The 23,663-nt window shown below is 40.3% G+C and overlaps 1 protein-coding gene across 6 annotated transcripts in view; it reads left to right on the top strand.

Annotated features, from left to right (window-relative positions):
• The window catches only part of nrxn2b (neurexin 2b), a 784,571-nt gene that overhangs the window by 176,832 nt on the left and 584,076 nt on the right, over window positions 1–23,663 (top strand). For 5 of the 6 annotated variants that reach the window (XM_065950814.1, XM_065950813.1, XM_065950811.1 and 2 more), the window contains exon 4: window positions 14,683–14,712. The exons of the other annotated variant lie outside the window; for it this stretch is intronic. In XM_065950814.1, coding sequence (XP_065806886.1) covers window positions 14,683–14,712 — 30 coding nt within the window. The remainder of the gene's footprint in view (window positions 1–14,682; window positions 14,713–23,663) is intronic. 6 annotated transcript variants of the gene reach the window in all.

The following is a 23,663-nucleotide window of genomic DNA, read 5'->3' as shown; positions in this document are numbered from 1 at the left end:
TATATATATATATGGGGGGACACCAAATTGTTCTGGAGCCGACAACAGTAACTCATATATTTCAAGGGAAGTATAGCTGACACTTCAAGGTGGAACACTCCACGTAGCTAAAGGAAGCATTATTAATGAAGGCAATAACAGATGTGTAGTCATCAAGCTGAGGAAGCATCGATCTGTGCTTCAGCTTGCTTTTCTTATTAAGCTTTTGTATTTAAATCGCGTCTTTGTTTAAATGATACCCCTAGACAAATACACACAGACATGCTTGATGTTTTCTTGATCTGTTTTTTTGTCTCTTTAGCAGAGGTTTTCTCACTGTGCAGCGTTCTTGAAACCCCATCTCAGACGGGGCTAGGCTATTTCACACCACAGCGGCACCAGACGACTCCTACAATGTGTTGAACATTGTTGAAATATTTGTTTACAAGGTTCAGTGCCGTTTAATTTTCCCGTGATCACCTCGCTCTCTCTGTGTACTCCTTCTCCCTCTCTTTAGCTCCTTCTGCTCGGCTCGAACTCAGGAGCCCTTTTGTTTGAATATGCAGAGGACTTATTTCTCGCTGGTGTTTGTTCAGTTTGCCTAATTAGAGTTTGGCAAGATGAAAGCAAGCAGCAGGGCTTTTTTTTTTTGCTCAGCGGCTGAAACTGAACGAGATACTGTTGTGTCTCTGAGAGAAAACAACATGAGATTTGTCGTTTCCTTAATGTAGGTTGAGCCCTGTCATATAATGCCGTGTCTTTGCCTTCAAGAGAGACAAAGTATGACATGCTTTTCTTTTGTTTTTGTATTAAGACTAATTCTCACTTCTCTCCCCACATGGCTTTTGTATCTGACTTTTTATGTGAACTGAAAGCACAAACACTTGAACTGGCATCAGAAAAAGGAGAGTTCACCTCTCGAATACAGTAAAAAATAAACAACAACAATTTGTTAGAAATTCCATCCATTATCTATACCACTTTTCCCATTCAGAGTTGCTCGGGGCTGGAGCCGATTCCAGCTGTCACTGGGCGAGAGGCGGTGGTGCACCGTGGACTGATCACCAGTCAATCAATGGGTTGACATATAGAGACAGACAACCAGCCTCACAATTGACCTAACCAGCATGTCTTTGGTCTGTGAGAGGAAGCAGGAGTACCTGGAGAGAAACCATGCATAGTGAGAACATGCAAACTCCACACAGAGAGGCCCTGTGCAACGGGGATTCGCACCTGCAACCTCTTTGCTGTGTATATGTCCTCTTTAACCTGATTGCTCGGTGTTAAAGAGGACATATTATCGCCCCTGTCCCCCTTTTCAAACAGCCCCCCTGTGGTCTAAATGAAACATCTGTGCTGTGCTTTGGTCAAAATATAACATGAATCAAGTACCAGAGGAGGTTTGTGACCCTGTATAAACCAGCTCTCTCAGAACACTCTGTTTTTCTACCGAGTTTTCCCCAGTAGACATCACTCCTTCGCTAGCGAGAATAAAAATGGTCAACCTGCACAAAAGTTTTGTTCGAGGCTGGTGGTGGAGTCAATGGGTAGAAATACCAGGGGAGGGGAGGAGATTATTATTTTTTTACCAGAATCCCATTGTGATGTCACTAGGAGAGCAAATTTGAAACAGAGCATTTTTCTCTGTGTTGTAAGACTTATGCAGACCACAAACAAAGGACTGGATGGATTTATTTGTCAGTACACTCAGGTTACCCAAATATATGTTTAAAAACACTGTAAAAGTGTTAAAAAATCAATTGTTAAAAGAATTTGACTCACCTAAACTTATTAGACTGAGTACAATACAAATGATTGAGACTCTAAAGAGCCTGTTAAACAAACTTCTTCAGAACCGTTTTTTCACCACTGTGCAGCAAAAGAAATCACCATTATGCCGTTGTTTATGAGACGGATGCACCAGAAGGGACTTTCCAATCTCAGTCAAAACAAGCTGCGCGTCCATTTCTCACAAAGGGGAAGCCTCAGAAAATAGGCTCACAAATTATGAATAAATTTGTTACACAATTTCCATTAATTTTGCCATAATTACCCAACTCTCTGGCAAATGACTCAACTTCCAGGAGCATCGCACTTTCCATGGTCTAATGGTGTTTACCCAGTCCAATGAGCTAAATGAAGTTAGCGCGTCGTCTCAGTTGGAAGACATTAATTTTCCATTATGGGATGTTGTTGCAGTTACCTGCTGAGACCCTCCCCCCCCTCCCCCCCACCGACACAACACAGGAAGTCGCCCTGTCGAAGCCTCATGGGAAGCCACATTTCCAGGAAAAGTCATTAAGATTTTATTTTTTCTCCCTCACATGAAACTACAGTTCACCGCCGTGCAGTTAGTGAAGAGGAACAGGATGTGAGCTCCTTAAAACTGGCTGAAGGGAGAAAATTGTCAAAATGAAACATTAAACGTCTACAGACGCTCAAGGCGAGGTGCTATTTTGCACTAATGTCCCTGTAGATTACTTTGCCTCTGACTCCAGCTTCATGGCTCAGAGGACCTGGGTGTTTTGTTGTGCTTTTTACTTTATCTCACTGACATGGGCTTACTTTGGCAATCGAGGTGGCAATGATTTGGACTAATATCCGCCTGTACAAGCCATTTGTTATACTTTGGAGCTTAACCTTTCTGTAACCGGTGAAGGCTGATCCTTTCTTTTGTCACTTTTTTGCCTTTATTTTGGATGGATGTCTGCATTTTAGATATATTTACCTAAGACCTTCCACTTATAACATCAACAACACTATGGATGTGTTACACCGTATTTTTGCATTTTTTTTCGTCTTATTTTTGATGGATGCTGATAATGATTCATGCACAAATACTTTTTAAATGAATTGCATGGAGCACAAATTCTCCCCTGTAGCAGAATTAACATATCATTATGTTAATGTGGATCGTGATGGCCCAAGGCAGATGCAGACATTATGTTTCATGCTTTTGAAAATGTAGACATTTACAAACATTTATTATAAGTGACCATAAATAAGCTTGCACTTACCATCATTCATTTGATTACTCATCAACTCATGTTTGCATAAATAAAGCATTGTCTATCGTACTAAAACACTCAGTTTGGCTCAATTTAACATTAAACTATTTTTCAGCCAATAACATTCAGGCTCAGATTATGAATTCACTGTTGTATTGGTCGAACATTAGTATTAGCTGATGTCGGCCCTGTTGACGGACTTCAGCCATCGGTAAATAATGTGCCATGCACCGATGTCAGTTGTCGGTAGCTAATGTGTGTCTGTTGTGTCGCAACATTTAACGCTGGCAAAGTAATATACATATACCTAACTGCTGATTCAGGGAGGAGGTTTTTTGTCAAAACAGAAGTAGTCACCTTTTGGACAAACTTGACGCAATAGGACAACAGGTGCCATGTGCGTGTTTGATTGGTTTTCATGGTCAAACGTAGATAAGGGAAATTGTTGTCAATGTGGAAGTATCACGTCGTCTCTGGAAAAGATCACAGACATCAAGTTTATGAGACATGTTTCAGTGACATTTCAAGAGAAGGTGCTACCTGCATCAATGTGAACACTTCAGATCTCATAACGCATTTGAAAAACAGATGGGAAGGGTGACAAAGAAGTAATGGAAATAATGCAACAGCTAGTGCCTGAATTGTAATGTCATATTGTTATCATTCCATGTATTTTTAGACGGTGCATCTCTAGTTCATGTATGTTTTGTACATGTCACTCTTTGTGTAGCTGAATAGCAGCCCTTAATGTAAAAATAAACTAAATGTTCGGCTTTGGAGTGATTTAGAATAGTAGAGATAGAAAAAAGCAAAGTCGTTATCGTAGTCCATCACATTATGTTGGTTAGAGTAGTGATGGTGGTATCAAATTTTTAGCATCCTCTGTTAGTTGGTAACTTTACTGTGATTGGAATCTCAGTTTTAAACTACATGGCCAGACTAAAGAAAACAAGTTCAGAAGCAAAACAGGAATCCTACTCATAGCTCTGCGTAGGCAGGGTGTGTGCATTGTTGATGAATATCTTTCCACATGAAAACGGGGCTTGCATGTGCACATTATCCACTTGAAGACTTCCTTACTTCCACCAATGATTCCGGTCCCTGCATTACATCTGATCTTGAAATTACAGCTTCCACCATCTTTGGAAAAAAAAAAATACTGTAAAGGACAGCATGCATGCATTCTGTTGCTCATTCCCCCATTTCAGCTTCCCTAATGAGTACAGTCCAGAAGAGGCAATCATAGGCATTCATTCCATGAAATTGGCTGTGGGAAGAGGGCGGATGGACCGGGGAATGGATGCAGGATGCATCTGCGGCACTGACAGTAGAAGATTAGGAAGAGGAGAGGAAGGACAGATGGATGCTCCATAAGAGGACAGTAGATCTCGCTGTGGACTAATGATTAGTTTTGACCTCATGAATGAAAGGAAAATAGAGGTCACACATAGAATTTATTGGTTGTGGCAAGATGAACCCAGGCCAAAACAGTAAAACATTGGGTAACTGGAAAATACGAGCAGTGAAAGTCCAGATGCACTCTAAGACAGGAGGATTCTCATTTAAGTTTCATTCACATTTTAGCTTTAGTGTTGCGTAAGCCGATCCTTTGAAGTGAATTTAGGGAGGTTTGTTTAAGAGCTAGTAAAACACTGGATCTCCTCTGAGGGTCTTTACACTGTCTTTGGCACATTATCAGAAGTGAAGAAACCATCAACATCCTCACTGCGTTGTTATTTTCAGGGGCTAAATGATCAAATCAGTTCAAATTCTCCAGCTTCACATATGGAGGTCCAATTTATTTATGAACTGTTTAATTAAGACGCACCGGCAACTGTTCAGATCTCTTCCCCCTCTCCAATCTCCGAGACGCTCTGATTTATTTTTGCAAACACTCATCCCATGACATATTAGCTGTGTTTCAATGAACAAAATATGTGAGTCAAAGGGAATCACTTGACATTATGCGTTTAATTAGGTGATTTGAGGTTGCATAATATCCCAATATGAGACAGCACTCTCAGCTAACAAACCCCAAATGTACAGAGGAGACGGTTATTAAGCCAATCAACAAAACTTCAGTATGGGTAAGGTCTACTTTGATAATTTAATAGAATATGTATGAATTGTTCATGTTTTATATATTTTAATTTTGCAGTGTCTCAGGGTAGTGCTTCAATCCTTTTTTTAAAACACCAAAGCTATGGTACTGGAGCTGCATCTTTCAGATTATCTGTCATGGCAGCATTTGCTTGAATGTTCCCCATCTGCAGACCTTAGCATGTGAAACCTTAATTATGTACTGTGGCTCTCTCTAATTGTAGCTTTGAATAGTAAATCAGGACATTTGACAGGCATCCAAACAACTTAGTGCATGGCTCCTGACAGATGATGGCTGTTGCTGCTGCGTAAAGTGGAAAGTGACCATGAAGATTTAATGCTTCACTCGCTCGGCTTAAGTGCCTTGCCTGGGGTCAACAGTTCCCTGTGGTATTTCCAAGGAAATCAAATGCATGTGTACACTGGAACACACTCAGACATTTTTTATTCAGAAACCTTGAGAATCTAGGGCATTCTGGCAGAGACCAACACAGCATACCAAGGAATAAACATATGCATTAAACATATGGAAGAGTCAGGACAAAAGTGCGATGAGTCTAGTTTATTATACACTTGGACAAGTGATCCAATTACAGAAGTTACCACATGATACTGAACTGTTCAGTATCAGAATGTCTCTGAATTATGTATTTTCTTTTCTTTTTTGTGCCTTTATTGTAGAGATAGGACAGTGGATAAATATGGAAGTCAGGGAGAGAGTGAGAGTGGGGAATGACATGCAGGAAAGGAGCTACAGGTTGGATTTGAACCTGTGCCGCCAACTTGGAGGACTACAGCCTCCATAAATGGGACGCGCACACTACCCACTGCTCCACCATCAAAGGATGGGGTGAGATGGAGTTTCACTATTGCAGAACAGATTTGTTGAATAGTCTCATACCAAAGCGAACCAAGGCTCCTCATAAATACTGAATGTTAAACTTTTGCTAGCATTGGAAAACCCAAACCCAATCTCTATTAAACATCCAAAAAGAATCCTATGAATCACATCATGCAGCAATGCTCTTCCATATTCTACTGGGTGTACAAGCAGAACTGTATAGCGACCTATACTGTATAAAATACTGATACTGTAGTGTTGAGTCCAGTAAAGTCTATAAAGAAACAGCATCAACGTGTATTGTTGTCTTCAAAATGTTCCAGTCTTCATTTAGATATTCTGGGATCAGTGAAGACTGCACACTATCAACAAAGCGGTTCTCTCGTTTTTTTGACCATAACACCATTTAAGTATTTTGATTATCAGATGAGCAGTAGAGAGACTTTGCTACATATGTGACATTTGCCTTTAACTTGGCTACAGACATTTTTACCAATAACCCCACTTCAATAATGTAGATATGAGATGGAGGCCTAGGTGTGAATGGCCAAGCTTGTACATCATTGTGGTGGAGTCAGACAATGCTCAAGCTAGCTGTCAGCTACCCTCAGATTTATATGTGCTAATTTACTGGTGAAAAAAATGCTTATTGCATTGTTCTTGTATTCAGTTGGAACATGTTGCAAACAAGGGGTTGTGTCAGACATGACAAAAAGCATGTAAACATAAAATCTGTGACTTATAGCTAATATACCCTCTTTGATATTTGATTATTTCTCACACTTTAAATTGTGATTACAATCGTGTAGTCTCCTGATACCTTGCAGTCCTGATCAGAGCTCTAGAGTGTGTTATGTTCTAGATGCCTTCTTCTTTGTAACTGTATGTGTGGATGATTCAGATCAATCTGCAGTCTGATTGGACTCCGTCAGTATGCTGGTTGACCCCATGAACACGACTTAGACATGATTTCACTTGATGTTAAAGTATAGAACATAGTTCTTCTTTTTGAAACTGGGGCGAGCTCTTTGTTAATAATTAAAACACACTGAAAGACATGGAAGCCTTTAACATCAATCTCTGACTCTCAGTGAGACTGCAGAAGTCCTCTCAGCCCCCCATACCTCCAACTATCTCATCTTTTACTTCTTTCACACAAAAGATACCCGCCATGAATTATTTAAAGACTTTAAATCCTGCTACAGTTTCTATATTACTTCAGCTGTGCAAAGACACTATGCATTATGGATCGACCTGCACAGATGAATATTAGTCACATTTACTCCAAAGCATTCCTCCAACATCTTTTAATCACATGTTTTTACAAATTGCCCTGCTTTGTTTCAGAGCCCGCGAGGGGAACGCCTTGTCCTTTTGGCAGCTGGAGATGAACAGCAATGATTACACTGTGAAACTTTATCTGTGCCAAGGCCCAGTAAAAGCCAATGATTGGTGGATGTGTCAAACGTTTTGGATATTGTGCTGTTTTATATCTAACGCCAAAGGGGTAGTACGGAGCAATAAGCTGCACATAAAACCATTTATTGTTTCTTATTTTATACTTCCTGACTTTTATACACTTGGACACTTCCTGCTCTTAAGTAATTCTTTCTCCCTCTAAACTCATCATAGTCTGTATCATCAGAGAATACATTTGAAATTCTTTTGTAGCGCTTCCACGTCGGGCTCAGCTCGTAAAGAAGAAGCTTATGTGTCAGTATGGCTTGTTCGTCTGAAGGCGCGGGAAAGTGCTCCAGCCATATGCTGGTGAGAGTCCTTTGGAGGAGGATGCTATTTAACATGCCATCCCAGCACCACAGGGGGGCTTGAGAAGAAAAACACATTCCTCCTTCTGACTTAGTCCGTGTCCGTCTGATGAACGAGAGATAAGAGGAAGTGAGGGAAAGAGAGAGTGCAACAAAAAGGATAATGATGATGATTCCCATTATTCTCTGTCCTCTCCAATCGTGTGATGCTGCTGCGGTCCAGAGGCCCAGCACATCTGTTAGTGAGTGTGAGTGCAGTCAGTGCAATGATCATAATCTTTAGACTTTGATGGATGAATACTTACAAGGTCATGTAAATGTTGCTCCTCAATCAAAGTGCAACTCTTCATTCTTTTCACCATGTCTTACCGTGATCTGTCTATCAAAGTTGGAGGTCTTGTGTCCACAGCGTTCTGTCTTAGACCTCTGCAGGAACCAAGTGTTATTTCTAGACATGTACTTATATTGAACCGTCTGTCTAGTGTATCTGGTAAAGGCCTGTTTGGTGCAAAAGTCATCAAATATAGCAGCTGGTCAATCGCCAAAAACTACAAACTATAACACAGTAGTGACCCCTGAACCATCATTTCTTGACTTGGTCCTCAATTTGACACTTTTAATGTGTTGTTCTAGTGATGCCATGTTGAATGATTGGCTCAAAGGCCGACTTACTGTAGCCATTAGGGAGTCAAACAAAAAATCACCTCCCAAAATTGCTGCTGATGTTTTGGATATTTTCATTCTGGCGTCGTACAGCGGACTGTTTGCCTTTTCCAACACTTCCATCGTTCTTTTTACGTCATGTCTTGCTTCCCCCCCACCACAACTCCGTCTGACAGTGATAGTTTCCCACGGTGAGGTACAGGTGGGATAAACAAGATCAGGAGGATTGCAAGGTCCGTCCTCATGAAGTTATCTGTGAAGGAGTGTGAAAACCACTTCTGTGAATCTCCTCAAGGGGAAATTTAAACAAAAGGCTGTTTGTACAGCGAACAGTTAACAACTTCATCACATGTACCCTGCTGCTGCAGTTTCAGGCTTTAAAAATTACTATAAATAAATATTCAATATAATCAATTATGCTATTGTTCTCCTTTGTAGCCCACAAACACACGTCAGAGTTAAATTCAGCTCTTTGCATTACTAGCTAAAAACTCCTCACAGGAGCTTTAAATACTCCATTAGTCATTTGTGTGTATCAAAAACTGCTACCACCATCTTATTCCTAATCTAGCCTATCCAAAAAGTATAACATTAAATCATGAACATCATGTTGATAAGGTCTTATGAGACATTTCTGATGTTTGGATGGATGATTGCATGATTTTTTGTTTGAAATAACTTTTTAAATGGCTTTTTGGATGTTATTTATTTCTTAAAGCTCACTGTTCAGTTTGATTTTTAAAGTTCAACGAGGCATCTTATTATTATTTTTTGACAACTTGCTAGAGGGGTAAATAGATCATCAAGTTTGGAAGCACTTACCATTACTGTATTTGACAAGTTGAAAGTGAGAAAATGTGTCGTCATCAGCATGCATTATCTGGCAAAACACCGGCGTTTGAGTCACCAACGGCTATTTGAATAAAATCAACAGTTTGCAGAAAAAAATAAAAGCTTGTGTTCACCAGACCTCGAAGCAGAGCGGAAGAAATCAGCAGATGAGGAGGGAGAGATGAGAAGGCATCTGGCTGATGAAGGGCAGGATGCAGAGAAAATGAAGGAAAAAAAGGGTGGAAACAGAGTGGGAGGGGAGTGGGCCGGATAAGACGTGAGCACATCCTCCTCCTAATGACAGAATCATGACCCAGCTCCATCTGCCACTCAATCACAAGCAGCCAATCGGAGCCGCTCTCCAATGCGTCCTGGTTCCGTTAGGCACTCCCATCTGTACTCAGCACAGAATTAAGGATGTAATCAAACGCTCAGATGTCAAGGAGATGTGGAGACTCATAGTTCTGGCTCAGGTTTTGCCACGTCCCTCGTATTCGGTGACAAGGCGCTGCTGTTTGTGGTTTGTGATAATTTGATTTGAGCTCCAATCTAGATGCAAAATGGACATCGAGAGAGATGGAGTTATTCCTTATGTCGGTTATATTCGGATGTGATCAGTAATCTAAATTCCCAGTCATGCTGCCTCTCTTCTCAAACCACTTCCTAGGGAAAGCCGTTACATCCTAAACACAATTCGGCATGCTCGGAGTCCTGCGTCCTTTTGATTCTGCCAAGACAACATAATGTGCGGAACTGGCTGTGTGTCGTTGTGTACGTGGCTGATGTATCAGTCTGTTTGGAGAAATGTTGACGGAAAAGTTTGCATGGATCAAACTTAGAATTCTCCATTGGTTTGCCTTTTAGCTTCCTGTTAGCCCCCCGTGCTGCTCACCTGTACATTTTAGTTAACTCCAGCTGTGACATCGACTCCTCTGTGTACTTCCTTACCATCTCTCCCTCACCTTTGTGTTTGTTGCCTCCCTGAGCTGGATGAGGCCGGGTGTAGGGTGCATTTGAAGGATTTGCATTTGACAGCGCCCGTTCTGTTTCATTGCAGGAGCCTTCGCCTTATCTCCTTAATGGATTATGAGCAAGAGAACAAAAACAGAGGGATGCAGAGTGAGAATGATTGGACTCCCTGCAAAGGGCCGGCAGGAAACAGGCTGCAGGCAGATAAATAAAGCACTCTGCCTGTACATTTCCTCTGCCCCTGAATCACAGATGTTATTAAGAAAGAGAACAATGGGGAACAGCTTGTAGTCAAGAGTCATTTGAGCCTCGTGCAGTCTTTGCATTCCTGATTTACCTGCCTGCTGCTGGGGGTAACGGACATGTCAGCTAGTCTGTTAGCCTGCTGCTGTTGTGTTAATTTGTGTCCTGAGACATTAGACACTATCTTTTGGTTGTTTGCCTGCATAAAGAGGAGGCAGAAACTCAATGTTCCAAATGTCAATCCACAGCCCTCCCAGAAACAAACCCAGGTACATTTGCTGTGCAGGGCAGCTGATGGTTTACCATTCATTAGTGCTAATTTAAAGGGTACTCTCTCATGTTGCTTCTGCGAGAGTCCTGAAATCAGTAATTTAACCAACTCATGATTCAGAAGGATGACTTTAAAAATGTATAGAGTCAACAGACATCAGAATGTTTTACCTTTTATAGCCCGCTGCACATCTAATACACTAAAATACCTGTTTATTTAGCATCAAATGCTGCGAAGACAACAGGCACTGAGTACATCGTTTTCTATCCAATAGGTGAAATAATTTGCAGATACTGGACTGAACTATGATTCTGAAGCACCCTAAACATTTTTTTACATGATTGAAAGCCAAATTCAGACTTTAATTTAGATGTTTTCAAGTCTAACAGGCGTTTCGTGTAGTTACATTTTTCTCCAGACTCCTGGTCAAGCTTCTCAATTCAGATGTTTGGAACAGAAAGGTGAGTGAGGGTTATTTAGATTGAGCTGTTTGCTGGTACTGCCAAGAGCTTCCTGTTTGAAATAGTATTGACAGGTTAGCATGAAAGGATTGTGGTCCAGCAGACATAAATGTTGATATTGTGTGCTGCCTGGGGTTAAATCCAATTTGCTTTAGCCATTCGGTTTATTTGGAAGTAAACATCCCTTAAGGCTGTGGCTACGACTGTGTTTCATATTCCTTCCTCTTTTATACCTCTTCTATCTTTTTCTGTTTATGGTTTGCTTCCAAGAATTCTTTCTTGAAGACTTGCTCGTGAATGTTTGTTTGCAGTGCATGACCCCTGCCAGCGAAAGTGTTTGAACAGAGGTTTTCACTCATATTTTTGTATTCTCTTGCAAGGCTTTTTATTTTTTTGGATGATGAACCTTGTGCAGTAGCTTCTCCCTCTAGGTGCTGTGTGAGAGCTTAAACAGCACGAGAGCTTTTTTATGTGTCATGTGGTTATAAGCATACACTGCATGATATATATATGTGTCAGCAATTCCATATCTCATAATTAACTTCTTCGAGTGGCCGAATTTACTTCCTTTTAAAAGTTCACTATTTGTAGTTTATGCTGACCGAATGGAACAAAAGACTAGAAATTATAGATTATTTAACATGTAAAAAATACAGATTTGAATCATTTCAGCATTCCCTAAAACTTTAAAACATTATTGTTTTCATTAGGCCCGACCCATTAATCTGTCAGGCTCTACATTTGCATGCTGTTTATTCTTTACTTTTGTCAAATCATTGGAAAGTAATCCAAGAAATATCATCTGGAAGCTACATTTGTTATCTTTTTTTATCACTTTGGTGACTAAGAAATACAGGTTGTCACATTTATAGTCGATATAGCAGTTCAAGTGAAATACTGGCCGGACATATGTCGTATATTCCTAACAAGTATGCACATCAAAGTGTGTCAGACATTAAAGAAAATCGTAGATAAAGTTATTTCTGTTTAAGAGCACTTCCTGTATGACATGGTGTCTTACTGCCAATTTCTACATGGTCCGTGGTGCGCTGTTTTCCGTGAGCTACACGGTTTTGCTCCGTCAGACGGCGCGCCCCCTGCCCCACGGGGGGTTCGATTCTGGAGCTTGAGCGCAGCGGAATGGAGCCCTGAGCAGCTGTACTCATATCACAGGAGAACTACAAGATCAGGCAGGTATAAAGAGATAAATGTGCAAAAAAAACAAAAACCTTTTGCTCTCTCTTTCAGAGGATGCTTTGTTGTTCGTTTGGTTCCTGTTTTCACGTAATGATGATCAAGAGATGGAAAATAGGAATCGGGAGTCTGTATTGCGTTTTACTTTTAACTTGACCGGACGCTGTGTGCTATTTTTTTGTCTGACTTCCTGTCCAGCTTCTTCTTTTCTGTCCAGTTTGACAAGTGCTTTCAACCCTGCTCGCTGTGGAAAAAGGAGTATTGACTTTAGTGGCAGTGAACAGCGGCACAAGCGCAGCACTGACGGACTGCGGCATGCACATGGGTGGAAATTGGCAGTAAAGCATCTTTATCTTTAAGATGTACATATAATATACAAAAGTAGGCTTGGACTCTCATTAACATTTAAGGGAATATCTGCTCTAATATATGTCATGCTTCCCAAGCAAGTTATGCATCATTGGGAAATCAAAGTTTTGATTTTCTGATCTAACTTCTTGGGCTCCGATACTGATCCGATATGTCTTTGTGTATCTGTTGATACTGATCCCATCTGATACCAGTGAAACATTAATTACCTATATTAGTCACTGTGATGATGAGGCAGGTTTTCCAAACTTTGTAAAAGACATTTTTATAAATAAATACATATCTGTCACTCACCCTCCGCTGTCTCAGTGAAGCCCTCGTTGAGCTGCATTGTTTTCTCAAAGCTGTGCACTCCCATCATATCCATTGCTTTTCCAACTTGCTATGTAGCTTTGTCTCTCAAAATGTCGCACTTTCATGAACTGTCATGATGGTAGTCAAAGTCAAGTCATACACTCTGCGCAGTGCTGTTACATCATTGCTCCAGGTTTCTGCGGTGATGCTTGTAGCTTTCACATCCATAAACTCAGCTGTTCAGTGTTCTCATGCATCGCGGTTCCAAATGATTTGTCACTTACAAACCATCGCTTGGACGTTTTTCACGTCTTTGCAATGCAGCCAACACACTTTTCTTTATTACATCTGCCTTTTTTAATTTGGTTAAACTTGTTATTCCATCACCACTCCAAAGCATTAACTTTGCGGAACGTGCAAGTAGTCATAAGAGTTGTTGACATAACGAGCATGGATACATCCAAACTGCTTAGCCTTTGTTGTTAGCACCCTCCATGCTATGCTTGCTCCGCCTTGCAGAATGTACGGGCCTACCAGTGCACTGATGGCGGTGACGACGTGCTTACTGTAAACACAGAATAGATCAGCCTCATGGATTGAACTCTTGGATTGGCCCATTGTCCCAAAACCTGATTAAGCCATTTGGATCAGTATCGGACTGATATCCGGTACCAGGATCAGATCGGCACATCTTTACATCAAAGTGTGACAAATATTACTAACAGCTGTATAGAAAGATTTTTACTCCTGTTAACATTTGCTTTTTTTCATCTTCTAATGGCAGTGTATGTGAATATGAGTATGCAGCGATCCAATGTATGTTGTTGCGTTTTCAGAGCCAGAGGAAGTTTTCAACTTCCTCATATTATGTCACAAATATCTTTAAAAGTCTGGGTTGTACATTTCACACCGCTTGCTGGATATATATGGAGTTTTTGCATGTATGGGTTGTGACAAAGTCTGAATGGGTTTTGTTTGATGCTGTGACCTTGCTCAGAAGGTCATTGATGTTCCTGAACCGTTGAAGGTTTTAGTGATCATTTTAAATACATTGATCACACTATTTGAAAGCTGGTTGCATTAAAGCCTTGAGTAGGCTTAATGCTTATTTTTGGATGTTGTCGTGCTGCTTTTTTAAACTGGAATCTGTGGTTGGAATCATTTTTAGCTTTGGGTTTTTAAAGGCAACACAAAGCATTTGTAGCTGTAGCGTCTTTCCAGGTTGATCTCTGATCCTCTCTGTGTGAGACCTTGCAGAGCTCAGATGCTTTTTTATGATTCTAGTATAGTAAAAATAAAACAAGGAATTCAGTTCAAGCCTTTTCTGCCAAACAGTTCTCTGTGTGTTCCATAAGTACTTCAGTGGAAAAAAAAGCATTTGTGAGAGCAATAGCCTTCGGGGGTTGCGCCAAATGAAAATGCTTTTTTTTCTAAACCCCCCACACCTCACTCAAGAAGTGTTTGCTTGTTTTTCTGTTACTATTCGCTCTCTCTTTCTCTCTCTCTCTCTCTCTCTGTGTCTCTCTTTCTCGTTTTTTACCTTTGATTTGAACTCTGACATCCAAGTCTGCCCCAGGATGTCTGTCACAAACTGCAGTCCAACGTTGTGACAATGCTTTTTTTCTTCCCGTGCCTTTTATGACCTTCTTTTCTTCCTCTTTCTGTTCTTTTTTTCTGTTTTTTCCCTTTCAAGGTCTGGCGCACCTGACGTTAAACGACCAAGGTATGGGTTCATTCCTTTTTTTGGTTTGGTTCTGTTTTTTTTTTTAAAAAGAGGAATTGACTCAGCCTCTCTGCCCCCGACCCCTGGAAACTGTCGCTCTCCCTCACGATTTCCTCCTCTGCTTTTTTGCCCTCTCTTGGTGCCATTTCCCTCCATTTCCTCCCAAAAATCCTCCCTTGTCTCTAACCCTTTCCAACATCTCCCCCCCTGTTGCTTCCCTCCTTTTTTCCTCTCCCTCCACATCTCATCTATTTTTGTTTGTGACTCCCGTTCCCCCCTCCTCTCCCCTCCTCCATGTCTTTGTGCTTCTCTGTGAACTCCACCAATTCGTGTCCCACCCCTTGTCCTGTCCTATGGCTCACGTCCTGGACCTTCACCTCTGACCACCTTTGTCCCCGACGACCTGAACCAGGGGCTGAAGGTAACACTTTTCTGCTATCCCTTCTGCTTGGGTTTGAAACAACAGAAAAAGTGCTGATTCTATTGGAAATGTGTTTGCTGGTCAAAAATAACCAAATCAAACTGTGTCCAGACTTCCATTCACTAACACTTCAAGGTCAAAGTGTTTCAGAATGTGCAGAGTTTCTCATCACCACTCTGCTGACATTCCCATTGTTTGGCACTCAGATAAATTGAAGGGCTACAGATCTTAATTAAATGTACTAGACTTCTTTTTTTTGAATGTGACTATGTGTTGTTTTCAAGATGCTATGAACACTGGATGATAACTGTGATGCTATTCTGTGCACATCTTACACCACAGCTGTTAAACACAACACTTCTATCTATCTCTCAAACTTTATTCACATCTTCTGACTTTTTCTGCATTTACTTAGATATTTTTTTAAAGGTGTTAAATCCGAAGCTAAAGGTCTCCATGTGAAAGTAAGATGTCATTTTGTGTACTCCGGCAGCTGAAAGGAATTTCTAACTACACAGCAAAGCACCAGTCTGACTATTTACCAGCCCTCAAGGTTATGTTCTCCTCATTCTCTGACATTTCTTTGCTTCTGGCCTCCCAGTGAGGGCTGTCCAAAGGAAGAAAAAAAAAAGCTGTTAGGGGAAAGTTCACAAGAAAGAAAGGAAATGAACAAAATGCAGCAGCCATGAATGTTCTGACCTTTACTGGTGTGATGAGAGCTTCCTGTCTTCCACCATCCTACACCCTCGTCTTCACTCTGTTCAAATGGTTAATCTCAAGCTGTCGGTCATTTTCAGACGTGCAGGACTTCAGGAAAAAGCAAATTCAGAAAGTAGAAGCTTTCTGACTACTATAGATCCCAATTCTGCCATCTGTAACCTTTCCACATACATGGTTTAAGAACAAGCATTAAACAAAAAAAACCTTCAGATCTCAGCGTCCATTTCATGGATTTTTGCTCCCAGAAAATTAGAGGAAACATTTAGAGGAGAGTTAATATTTCATCATTACAGCATTTGTGATCTTTTTTTTAATTCTTGTTGGAGGTCAAACTGAGATAAGGCCTCAATTAAGGCTGTAAAGTGAGGAGATGAACGCTGCAGCAGAATCAAAGTCAGTTGTAGAGTCGAATGATTTATAGCTAAAGTATAAATCAGCTCCATCCTTTAATGAAGTTCATGCTTTCAGTTGTACTGTTAGAGAGGCAGTGGCACCTGAGAGATGAACTTTACATCATTGATGTACAGTAAGTTTATTTTATTAAGAAAGTTTCTGATTTAAAATTGATAGCTCATTGCCCGCATGAGCAAACCTTTTTAAAAGTCCATTCTGTACTTGTGTAAAATGTTTTCTCTCCAAACACAAAACTCTCTTTTTAACCACTGAATCATCGAGCAAGCTGTTAACCAGGTCGTTGCTTCTATATGGTCCAACAAAAAGGCAGTCTATATGTCATTGTCCCCAGACATTCTCTGCTACCAACGGATGAATCATACCCATAATCCCTTCATCTCTATGCAGCCTCCCCTCTGCCTCCATAGACAATCCCTCCACAACCTGCTGCCATTTAACTCTGATCCCTGTCTGTAGTCCATCTCAAACTGGACGTACTGTTTGCGCCGGCCTCTAGATGAGCACACACACACCAAGATAATAGAACATACCAGAAGAATTGGAAATCTGACATTAGAGCATCAATGCAGCTCCATCATCTCCCCTGAGAGACGCCCTGATCTGAACATCAGACATCCCGGCTCTAGACCACCGTGTCTGGGACATCACTGTGTATTCCCAATTTGATTTGTCTCGCATGCAAGCAACGGGGTTTAAAATTCGAAAGGTGGCTGAAAAATAGTTGAATAAATAAAAAAGAAACATTTCTGATAAAGATAAGGGGTGGCGTTGTGGAAGTGGAGATGAAAAATGAGTGGCACATAAACAATGGAGTCTATGCCACGCATAGCTGAACTGCTTTAATGAGCTTGTCATTGGATGTACATCACTTCCTGATGTGTCTGATTTTCCTTAAAACTACCATGTCAATGAAATTAATAATAAAACCAAGATGACAAATATGCCAAAGAAATTCCATTGAGCTCTAATGTATAATTCTTTTTGGAGGTTATATAAAGTACAATGTCAAGTGGCAACCTTCAGTGTGAACACATGAAGCCAATATAGAAATGGAAAATTAATGCAGTTCCTCAAGTGTCCACTTGAGGCTGCCTGCTGAAGCAAAGGAATCCCTAATAGGCCCCATAATAAGATGTCAATTTTTGCATCAGAAATGAACATGTTAACAACCTGGTTCAAAGAGTATTCTGGTATCAATAGCTGGTTTCTTTATAGGTTAACACTGAACAGGAGATTGAACTTCTTTACAACTCTTTATATTGATTATATTAAGACAAAGAGTTATTCATAATTTTACATAATTTGAGCCTTGTAGCTGTTTGCTGGTCGAGGGACTGCAGATGTAAACTAGCTTTTAGCTAACTCAGTGCATTGAATGGCAAAGTTTAATATTGTACATGGTCCCTTTACAAATTAAAACAAACAAACAAAAAATCTTTGCCTGTTTCTAGTAACAACAAATGTAAGGGGGATTGGAATTTCAACATGTCGACTTTCAGTCGAGCTCTAAAATATAATTCTGGTCAGAGGTAGAAAAACATATAACCTCTAACATAGTGATACCTTTATGAATATATTTTCTATATTTAAAATATTCCTCACCAGGGCCAAACCCTGCTCCTTCCATAATGGCTACAAAAGAAAAAAAAAATGAAAGAAGAAACAACCTGAGGGATGGATTCCACGTTATCAGAGTACAAAGTAAAGTAGCTGATTATGCAGGTTTCATCCAACAGTGCCTAGACAGCTGTTTATATAGATCACCCTGTAGCCAGAATTAAGTGTTTTTCTTCCACTAAACAGATCCGAAAAGCATCTTAGAAAGGAAAAAAAAAATCAATAAACCCATTTGGGAAAGGCAGGAATGTGAAACATGTTAGCGGGTTAGGCAATTTTCATCAGAGGATTTAGTCACCTTTCAGCTTCCCGGGCATCATTCTTAAAAATCTGTGTGTGTGTGTGTGTATGTGTGTGTGTGTGTGTGTGTGTGTGTGTGTGTGTGTGTGTGTGTGTGTGTGTGTGTGTGTGTGTGTGTGTGTGTGTGTGTGTGTGTGTGTTTGAGCACTCATGTATGTGTCTGTGTGTGTCAAGGTAGTCATGTTTTCAATAATAGAAATGATTTCCAATGTTAACGATCAGAGGCAGGTGCCTCAGCCGTCACATAACCACGCCAAGAAAATCAATGTCGGTCTCCTCTCAAACCCAAGGCTGTCCTTCACAGCTGCAGGAAGGACAAACTCCAGGCTTCAGTCTCTGCTGATCTCTATCTGCCCGTCTGTGATGCTACTGCCAACACCACACGTTTGTTCCCAGGCTAAGAGAGCAAAAGACTATATTTAACCATTGGCTCGTTAGATTGATTGAAGGCGATCTTGGATTAACATCACCTTACATCTTTTCCATTTCTAAATTTCTTCCATTTTAAAGTAAAAAGTAAAAATGTCTTGTTTTAAAAAGAAAGATATATCTGTTTCTGTTAGGTTGATGCCAGAACAAAAACACTGAAATTTGTGTTTCATTGCATTACTTTTAATTGGTTCGTCCAGATCATCCAGATTTTAGACCATATAAGAGATCTGTTTTTCCAGCAGTAGAATATAACTATTTTGGGGAACTATTGGGATAAAGAAAAGAAACCAACAAAAACAAACAAACCAAAACAACAGAGCTATTGTAAGGTTATCCTGAAGGCAATACACCACTGACCTTGACCAAATGTAGTGGTACATCCCCAGTAGTGATGGGATTTACCTTGAAGGAACAATTCCCACAAATATTTTTACACAACATTCACAAAAGCGGTCAAACTGGAAGGTTTGAATCTCACCTTGATCTTCTGATTCTAATTAGATTCCTCTTTACAGCTTGGGATTTATTTGTTGAGTGTTAGTGTAGATTTTTATTTTTCTCAAATATTATAGAAACTTCTAGAGCTTGAACATTGCTTTTAAAACTCTAAACATATCATGCTGTTGAGTGAGCCCTTATGGTTTCAGAAAGACCTGAGTATTATACAGGAACATTGATCAGTCCCATGGGGATGTTCATACTTCAGGATATTTTTAATATCTGTGAAATTTACTTAATAAGATTACTCATCAGTTTTTCTCTATTATTCACAGCATTCAGTTATTATCTTTGATATATTTATCTGCTACTATCAAAATTATTGTCCATATGAATTCATTGTCTCTTTGATCCAGTAGATGTCGCCCTTGTCTCGAGTGGCATTGTTATGCTAGCAGGCTAATGGTAGCACTCTTAGCTTCACATTGCATGTAAATTTACATGAAATGACCGTGATCTAAAAACACTTACATGACATTTCACAATCAGCTTTCATACACAAGGGGACGAGCCGGCCGTCCCATCCATGTAAACACGACTTAGACAACATCACAGCCAGCGGGACTCGAGCTTCACACTCATTGTAGACAGTCTTGACTCAGAGAGACATTTACACAGGATATACTGGATTCCTTAATTATGTGTACAATGTTGCACATACTTTCTTTAACTCATGTAAATATAGATGCAGTCTATTTCCTTTGCCCGGCAAACTCCAAAGAATAGTCGTGTTTCTCTACCCCCCTGTAGGTGTTTCCACTCTAACAGTCTAATTAAGGTGCCTTTAAATAAATAAAACTGTTGTTCCTTATAATAGAAATAACATGAAAGTTAATAGCTCTAACTTTCCTCCATTTCCAGCCCCTCGGCTTTGGAATGGCTGATACTTTAGCCTACGGACCATTTGGTTCCTATGTGAATTAAACCTCTCGTTACTACTGCCACCACCTCCTCCTCTTTTAAGAGAGGCCAGCCTGATGCATACTGGGAATCAAATTAACCAGGCCCTGGGAGATTGCCTGTTGACAGCTTTAATGTAGATCTCCTTGGAGATACTGGCGGCAAAATGAAGGGAATATCCTGCCTGATCTGTATCTAACCTCGAATGTAATAGACTAGGTCCAGGTCAAGATAGCCATCTCTGTCTGAGCTCACTGAGGCCAGTTTATAGACTCCATGGGCTGCTGTGTTCGGCAGAGCTATTTAAAGACACTGAGAAGAGCAGTGGAGCTCAACACAAAGAACAGAGACTTGTTATTTTTCTTATTGGGTGTATTGAACTGTGTCATTGATGCATCATTTCATTTCTATTTAACACCAGTCCTGGTCTTGTGTTTGGTAAGCAGATCACAGCCGTCCTCATCTTTTAAACTTTAGTAAAAAGTAAACTACGTTACAAAAATACATGTATTTCTTTAATTTAAAGTTGGTTAAAGATCCTGACAACCACATCAATTCACTTTTGGTGCTGGCTCTGAGGAGTCAGTATTTGACAAATGACCACCAATAAACTTGTTAAAGTTGAGAGGGTTTTAGATATATCTTTAAACATATAATTATCTTTAGTAAACATTTGAAAGCAGAGTTTTCACTCACTCCCCCTTTTAAAATCAGCTGAGATCAAAACCTCTTCAAACCTTTTCCAAACTGTGACGCTCTCACACCAACGCTGAACAGGATTTAACATGTGCAGAGGTACAAGAAATATTCACACTCAAAGTTTTCACTAGTGAGTCATGGCTTTACATGCTCAAATAAAAAGCTGGATCCACAGTATGTATCTACTTAATGAGCAACAGAGCAGTATCACATCAAAAAGATCATATTTGATTTCAAGAAAAAAGAGAGAGAAGAAAGTGCAGAAAAAAAGGAATCAAACAAAACAGTTGTTGCAATGAAAAACAATATTGGTCAAGTGCAAGAAACACAAGACAAGAAAAAAGATCTAATGCTGAGCGTGACTTTTTAAAATTCAAATTAAGTTCTTGATTGCGATGATTAATGAGTAAAATCATTCTTTCCTGTCTACCATAGTAATCTAAGGCAGCATCTAATTTCTCCCTTTAGACCCCCATCGTTCCTCTACCCCTTAATCTTGAGTGCTTTTACAGAGGTTAGGATGTCCTGTTTCCTTTTGGGATCAATGGCATTAAAACAAAAAAATGAAAAATGCAAAATGAGTCCAAATGCGATGAAATCCAGAATACTTATGCAAACTAGACAAAGATCATGGCTTCATGGTGAAAGGAAACCAACCTGCCTGTTCAAACAATATTCTACTAATCTGAAATCTTTGAAAAATTGGTGTTGGTGCAAAATAATATGTTAATGAGGCATTACAACAAGCATTTAAAAAAATATATATATTACATAATTCATATTGAAAGGTTTGACTTTTCTCATGCAACACATCAAAAAATGTGAGGTTTGATGACACTCCATAGGAGCAAAACCAGGCATCATAATCAAGTTTATTTTGGTGAAAATCCGTATTTCTAACTAACACGTATTTCCAGTTTAATCCCGTCCTATTTGTGAAGCTTTAATGTGCTGTAGAGCAACAGATGAAGCCATTGCCGACTTTCAAACTTTCTCTCCAATGTGTGTGTGTCAGGTCAGAGTCTGTGCCCCAACGAAAGTGAAACACCACAAAGCATTAACTGGAGTCAAAAGCTATGTGACAAGGGTGACTTTACCAACCCCACTAAAAGTGGAACAGAAGCACTGCACCCCAAAACCAATAACTTAGAAAAGTAATCCATCCAAAAGATGCATTGATGTATTGATCAGTAAAATTAACACTTTAAATTATTGGTAATTAAGGTCACTCAGTCAAAGGTTGGACCAAAGCGAGGGAGAGAGAAAATCCCTGAAGACAGTGACATGGGAATGTATTTCCCAGTAAAATATGTTATCTTCCCTCTGCCTGTCAAAGGATAAGCATGTGTAATTTTCCAGTGACCCAGTCTGCCCTGTTCATCAACCTGTGCATGTTGGCATGTCTTGCTTGAAAGCCTGCGCGGCGGCTGCTGCAGAGACGTTAGGCCGGGATGACAGAAGTCCTCACATAGGCAGCGATTCCTCCTGACACAGCAAGCGGGCTCAAATGGAAGGAGCTCTACAGCAGCCTGAATGTGCTGCACACAGTGTTCAGCGCCTTAAAGAGAAAAGCCTGGGGATGAGGAGATCCGGGGCTATAAGGGGCCTCTGTGGCTACACATTATCACTGCTGCTGCGTTATTATCAGCACAGCTTCAGATTCTCCTTCTCCAAAAAAACTAAGACCAAAATAAATACATGAAAAAAAAACAGAACATGTAGCTTTGATGCCCTTTAAAGATGTTGCAAAATGACTGCATAACACACATAGAAAGTCTGAATCTTGGCCCGATAGTTAGTCAAACAGCTATAGAAATATCAGAATCCATATTTAAGGTCAACAATGTATGACTCAATCCTTGTTAATGGCGTAATCACAATCATGAATCTAACGCTGATTGACAGGGCTGGACTGAGGCTACCCTGTCTGACCTTCACTCGGTCCCTTGGGTGATGCGAATGACAGAGTGTGAGGTGTGTGACAGTCCCGGTCCCCCCCCCTTTCCCTCACCCCCAGAGATTGATTGGAGGCCTGCATTGTGTTTCCCAGGCTAGTCACGCCTCATTATTGGCAGCCTCACTTAGAGAAAGTGACAGGTCACATCATACACACACAGCAAACTCCCACTTTTTTTTCTGCAGAACAGACACACACAAACACACAACAACAAATGATCTCATTACAGGAGATTTTATTTTATTTTATTTTTTGAAGACCACACACTACCTTGGCTGATCACAAAACTCAATCCGAAACAGAAATGCTCCTGTGTGGTTGATGAATTGGCAGAAAAGAGGCGTGGGAGTGTAAAAAATGTCAAATTACTCGTGTTTGTAGCTGCAGCAAACGTCTGAAAGTTAAATATAGTAATTTGAAATGACAACTTCTCCATTGTCCTCTCTGTCCCTTCCGATTCAATCAATCCACCTTGACTTGAGTATGTGTGGCTGAAGGCAGTACTTAGGAGCGGGATGTAAACAGTGTGGGTTGACTCATGAATACTCATTCGTTATGGAAACACAGATTGTCGCAGTACGACACATTGTGTGCCGTATCACTATCGGTGGAAAACATACAGCTACAGGCATTATGTGTGTGGACCCTGACTAAGCTTTAGTTTAACGACCCCTGAAGTCATGTTCAAAAACTAACTTTCATCTGAAGTTGCAAACTAGTGAAGGTCCTTCCAACCCTTATTCTAAAGTTTAACATAGAAGTAGAAAACATAGACATGAAGCTGGACATGACTTCTTGATCACTGCCCCTGACGTCAGCAATTCAGCAATTTACTCTTGTATATCTAATATTGTATATAATTACAAATTAGTATTTTAATCTTGGGAATGCGTTGTACATATTGGATAAACCTTATTAAACCTTACTAAATTGTAGTCCTCAAAGCGGGCGGCCCAGGTTCAAATCCAACCTGTGAATCCTTTTCCGCATGTC

This window comes from Labrus bergylta, chromosome 22, assembly GCF_963930695.1.
Source record: "Labrus bergylta chromosome 22, fLabBer1.1, whole genome shotgun sequence".
NCBI classification, from domain to species: domain Eukaryota; kingdom Metazoa; phylum Chordata; class Actinopteri; order Labriformes; family Labridae; genus Labrus; species Labrus bergylta.
This window is presented reverse-complemented; position numbering and strand designations above follow the sequence as displayed.